This window comes from Apteryx rowi, unplaced genomic scaffold (assembly GCF_003343035.1).
Source record: "Apteryx rowi isolate R43461 unplaced genomic scaffold, aptRow1 scaffold_1199, whole genome shotgun sequence".
NCBI lineage: Eukaryota > Metazoa > Chordata > Aves > Apterygiformes > Apterygidae > Apteryx > Apteryx rowi.
This window is the reverse complement of record NW_020447418.1, coordinates 92233-97909: the sequence shown is the minus strand read 5'-3', so window position 1 is coordinate 97909 and position 5677 is coordinate 92233. Positions and strand designations below refer to the sequence as shown.

Below are 5677 nucleotides of genomic sequence, written 5' to 3'. Positions count from 1 at the left end.
CGGCCCTGCGGGGGCGGCCGGTGGCCACCGCGGTGGCGCTGGCCGGCGCCTGCGAGGCCACCTCGGCTCCCTGCTGCTCGTCCCCAGCCCTGCCCAGCTCCCCCGGGGAAACCGAGGCAGGGAGCGCGGCGGAGTAGCCCTGCTCCCCCCCCCCGGGGGGGGCTGAGGGGTGCGGGGAGGAGGACGAGGCTGCGACAACAGGCCCTGTCCCCATCCCGCTGTCCCTGTCCCGACAGCACCTGTCCCCATGCTGCTGTCTCCATCCTGCTCTCCCCATCCCAATGGCCCCTGGCCCCATCCCACTGTCCCCATCCCGATGGCCCCATCCTGCTGTCCTTGTCCCAGCAGCTCCAGTCCCTGTCCCCATCCTGCTGTCCCCTTCCCAGCAACCCCTGCCCCATGCCTCTGTCCCCATCCCACTGCCCCCATCCTGCTGTCCCCATCCCAATGACCCCATCCTAGCAACCCCTGTCCCCATCCTGCTGCCCCCATCCCAATGGCCCCAGCCCAGCAGTCCCTGTCCCCAGACCAATGGCCCCTGTCCCCATCCCGCTTGCTGCGAGATCATTAAACAGAGACACTTTGAGCCACTGCGCGGTTTGTCCTGTGTTATCATACCCAGGGGACGGGCACCGGGGAGGACCCATGTCACCGCTGGGTGCCATCCCACTGCCTGTGTGTCCCAGTGTGTCCCCTGGCAGGGCAACGGCTGCTTCCAGGCTGAGCCGGGTGCCACGGGCGTCCCACCGGGGCCGGCTGGAGGCCGGAGATGGGGGCCGAACCCCCCGCCCTGAGCCCTGCCGGAGCCGCCGGAGCCCTTTCCAGGGGCTCAGCCCCAGGCGGCGCACGGCACGTCCGCGGTGCCCTGTGCCCTGGTGGGGGCTGCACCGCGGGGCGCCTGGGCCACCGGCCTGCTCCCTGGGGCCACCATGATGCCCAGGCGGCCGCGCTCCTCGCCAGCAACTCTGCTGCCCAGCGGTGCTGCCCGGCCTGAGCACCCCAGGGTGCCCCGGGGGCCGGGGGAGGCCTGCGGCCCTGGGGTTCACCTGGGCCTGGGGGTCAGCGCTGGGCAAGGGGCTGCCTGGCAGGGGGACACCTGGCATGGGGACACCTGGCAGGGGGATGCCTTGCATGGGGTCACCTGGCAGGGGGGCACCTGGCATGGGGACACCTTGCATGGGGACACCTGGCATGGGGATGCCTTGCATGGGGACGCCTGGCAGGGGGTCACCTGGCCACCTGGCATGGGACGGCATGACCCGGGGCGTCCCTGCAGGCGGCACGGCCAGCGGGACGAGGACGTGGGGACGGAGCGGAGCCCTGCCGAGCCCTGGGCAGCGCCGAGCCCCGCCGGAGCCAGGGCAGGATGCGGCCCTGCCCGGTGCCCCCCGCCCTGCGCCCCCCACGTGGGACCCCCCCCACCCACGTGGCGCCATCCCCCCTCCAAACCCCGCCCCTTCTCGGCCCGCCCTCCCTCCTGATTGGTGCCGGCGCAGACCTCCCCTTCGCTGATTGGCCCCCGCCGCTAGCCATGTATCGAGCTCTGGGCGAGGGGCAGCCGGCGGGGCGCGACCGGGACGGGGGATCGCGACCGGGACCGGGGATCGCGACCGGGACCGGGGATCGCGACCGGGACCGGCGCCCCCCCACCCCGTAAGTAGCGCCCGCGGGAGTTTGCAACACTTGGAAGCAAAGTTGCCGGGGGGGCTCTGGGGGGGCCCCGGGGCTCGGGGCGGGCGCGGACCCCGCCTGGGTTGCCAAAAGCCCTGCAACTTCGCGGGGGGGGGACGGGACCCGGGTGTCCCCTGCCTGCCCCCCCCCCGGTGACGTGACCCCCGGGGACCCGAGGGGACCAGGCGCGAAGGTGCCCGGCCGGGGACCGCGGGCTCCTCGGCTCCTGGTGGTCCCGGGCCCCCGGGGCTCCCGTGGCCGACGTGACRGTGGCCGGCGTCACGTCTTCGCGGCGGCCTTGCGAAAGGCTGCAGCGAGGGCGAATCCAGCCCAGCTTCCTGCTGAATCACCCGAAAAACCCTTCCCAGCCCCACAGCCGGAACGGGARCCCAGCCCCACGGCATCCTCGGGGTGGGGGGAAAGCCAGCCCCTTCCCAAAAGCCCTTCCCAGAGCCCAGCGACTCCCCCTCGAGCAGCAAGGAGGCCTCCAGCCCAGAGAGCCCGTCCACTCGTGTCACGAGCTGCTGGGTCTCAGCCCTCRCGGGACCCGTGCGAGGGGCAGCGTGGCGCTGCGCCCGCGGGGGATTTGCGGGCCCGGCTGTGCGAGGGGCAGAGGCTGCGGAGGACTGGCAGCCCCGTGAGCGTGCCGCGGGGGGCGAGCTCAGGCTGCCGAAACGCGCGGCCGGGGATTTGCTCCCGCGCCGCAGCCCCGGGAGCGAGTCCCTGTCACTCGCCCCAACCTCTCCGGCCGGGGAACACGGCCCGCCGGCATCTTCCTCTCCCAGGTGCCACCAAAATCGCAGCCGCCGGAGCCATGTCTGCCACCACCGCGAAAGCCGCGAGCACCTGGACGGCTGCCACCGCCGCCGGGGTCCAGCCCGTCCTCGCCACGCTGGAGCYGCAGGGTGAGTGGGGCCGGGGCTCGGGGTGGGGGGTGGTCACGGGGGCTGCGGCTCTGCCCGGGCCAGGCGTACGGGTGCTTCGCACGCCGGAGGCTCGACCCCAGGCCTCCTTCCGTCCTAATTYGGGAGGAATTTAGGCAGCGCAGCAGCCAGGTCGCCCCGGTGCGGCTGGGCACCGAGCCCCGGGGGGGGACCCGCTCTCCCTGTGCCCTTGAGGGCTCTGGGAGGGTGCCAAAACCTTCCCGCGCGGCCCTTTCGCCCGCGGCGGCCCCGGGGCTGCCTTGGATATGGGGTGCTGGGGAGGGGGGTTGCTGCCTGGGGGTGCCAGCCCCCAAAACTGCACGGAGGGGCCCCGAGCCTGGCAATGCCCATGGGGATCGCAGGGATGGGGTTGGCTCCGGGCTCCTTCATCCCAGCGGGGAAGGTGCGGTGGAGACCAGCGTCCTCCTCCCGCTCCGTCCCTGCGGGTCCGATCCTGCCAGCGTATTCCCATTTCTGGGAGCTGGACCTGGGAGCGCGGGAGAGGAGCGGAGCAGCCGGGCTGCATCTCCCTCCCGCCCTGCCAGACGCCAGGGCCAACGACTGCGCCTGCAAGGAGCCGGATAAACCGGAGGAGAAGCCACCCATCCCGCACGAGCCCTCGGAAAAGGTAACATCCCCACGGGGCAGAGGGGGCGAGCTGCCGGGAAAAGCCGTTCCCAAGCCGCAGCGCCGCCTGCCCGGGCGCTGGGGGTGCTGGAGGCAGCTGCGGTGACGCTCCCGCCGGTGCCGTCCCCGCTCCAGGTGGTGGCAGAGACCAGGGAGCCGGTGGCGGCCGCGGTGACAGGCGCGCGGGAGGCCGTGAGCGGCAGGGTGAGCGGCGCCGTGCGGGGCGCCGTGGAGAGGGCCCGTGCGGCGGTGAGCGCCGGCATCGGCACCGTCGCGGGCTCCCCGGCGGGCAGGATGGTGGCGACGGGGGTGGACGCGGTGCTGGGCAAGTCGGAGGAGCTGCTGGATCGCTACCTGCCYGGGACGGACGAGGAGCTGGGTGAGCGTCGTCCCCCTCTCCGGCCACCGCTCCGGGCTGCGGTGGCTGCAAACCGCGTCGCAATRAGCTTCTCCCTGCTCCGGAGGTGCCAAAGCCCCCGGGACCCCCTTCCCTTGCCTTGCACCCCCTGCCTTGGCGAGGGCGCAGCCACCCTCCGCACGGGGCTGCTGGCCTCTTCCGAAAAGCTCTCCCACCTCCTGCTCGTACCTCCCGGGCTTTTCGTGCCGGGGTGGGGGGGGGCGCGGGGCCTGGCGCGGTGGCCCTGAGGGGCTGCTCCCCGCTCCACTGCTCCGAGGGCAACCCGAAGCCGGGGAACGCGGAGCAGCGGCGGCTTGAACTCTCACCTGGAAACCGGAGAGCAAATATAGCCCTCGTGCCGCCATSCCGCCCCGCCGCGGCGTATTTATAGCACGGGCTTAGCCGTGGGCAGAGCTGGCCCCCGCTCGGCGCGAAGGTGACCGCGACGGCTGCCCGGCCCGCGGGCGGCCGCTTCCCGGCGCCGCCGCCTCCGCGCATCYGGCCGGGCGCAAGGGGGGCCGTGGGCTACCGCTTTCCCGCGGGATGCTCCTTAGCCGGCCCGCGGGCGCCCGGCCTCACGGCTCTGATGTTTCTGCCCCGCAGCCTCGGCGGCGGAGGGCTCCGAGACGGCGGCGGCGGCGGCGTGGCGGCGGCAGAGCTACCCGGCGCGCCTGGGCTCGCTCTCGGGCAGGCTGCGGTGCCGAGCCCTGCGGCAGGCGCTGGGCTGGCTGCGGGGCGCCCGCCGCTCGCTGGCCCCGCTCCCGCACGTCCGCCAGCTGGTAAGGCCGCGGCCGGCACCRGGGCTCGCCCCGCTCCCGGGGGTGCTCCCATTCCTGTTTATTTCCCCCTCCGTCCCTTCCAGATCGACCGTGTGAAGCGTGGCGTGGACGGGATGCTGCGGGGCGCCCGCCAGCGCCTGGGGCTGCAGCGGGGCCCCAGGGAGGCGGCGGCGGTGCCGGAGGTGGCAGCGGCACTGCCGGGAGGCACCCGGGTGCGGGGCACCCGCTCCCGCTCCCTCCACGACCTGCCGGGCCTGGTGCTGGCGCAGGGCCGCGAGCGGGCACAGGTGACCATCGGCGAGCTGCTCGACTACGTGGCGCAGCACGCGCCCCTGCCCTGGCTCGTGGGCCCCTTCGCCCCCGTCCTCGTCGAGTACCCCGAGGACAGCCCCGTGGACATGGCCAAGTGGCACGGCTGCCTGGCCGTCGGCGGCAGCCACCGGGCGCCCGGCTCGCCGCGGCTCTGCAGCGAGCTCTGAGCGGCGGCGGGGACGGAGGCCGGGGCTCGCCGAGCTGYGAAAAGCGCCCGCCTGGGGCGGCGAAACGAGTCCCCGGGAGCGGGACACGGCGGCGAGACGGGCTTTGGGGCCCGGCATGGGCTCCTCGGCACCTCGGAGAAGGAGGTGACAGCGGCACGGTGGCTCCGGTGGCGCCAAGAACGAAGTGTGTGTCCAGCCCCGCTCGTCCGCTTTGGGGTCGGGGTCCCCCCCGGTGTCCCCGAGCCTGGGGAGCGCCGGGATTTCTAGTCTTACCAGCTTGAAGGCACTTGAAAGAAAACCCCACCCTTTAAGCCTTAAAACGACTCCTATCCTGCAACGCCGCGTGCTGCGGAGGCCGGCTGGGTGCTGGGCTGCCCCATGTGGGGACGGGCCAGGTTTGGGACCCCCAAAACCTCCGGTTTGTGGCAGCCGCGTTGCACGGGGGGGGACTAAGGTTTGCTCCGGGGAGGGTTTTGCTCCCCGGYGGAGGAGGAGGAGGAGGAGGAGCAGGGCAAGGTGATAGCCGGGTGCCCGGGCCCCGCTGGACTGTGAACTGGGGCTGTGTGGCACCGAACTTCGCCCCGGGTTATCGCCGCTGTCGCTTCCCGCGCCGTCACGCGGCCCACGGCGGGGCTGGTTCCCGCGCAGCCCCCGTGCCCGGTGCCCGGGGCTCTGCCCTGCGCGGCCGCAGCGTCACCAGCCCCGGGAGGCCGCGACCTGCCCGTCCCCATGCTGYCGCTGCCCGAATGCCCCGGTCCCCCCCGTCCAGGGGGGTGGTGGCCCCTGCTTGTGCCCCCTTCC

At 73.7% G+C, this 5677-nt stretch overlaps 1 protein-coding gene across 1 annotated transcript; it reads left to right on the top strand.

Annotated features, from left to right (window-relative positions):
- The first annotated feature begins 2485 nt into the window (after positions 1-2485).
- On the top strand, positions 2486-4876 carry LOC112976001 (perilipin-3-like). The gene is made up of 5 exons (XM_026086784.1): positions 2486-2576; positions 3140-3222; positions 3357-3600; positions 4222-4397; positions 4481-4876. Exons 1-5 carry the CDS (start codon positions 2486-2488, stop codon positions 4874-4876), a joined length of 990 nt encoding a protein of 329 aa, XP_025942569.1.
- Positions 4877-5677: the final 801 nt, after the last annotated feature.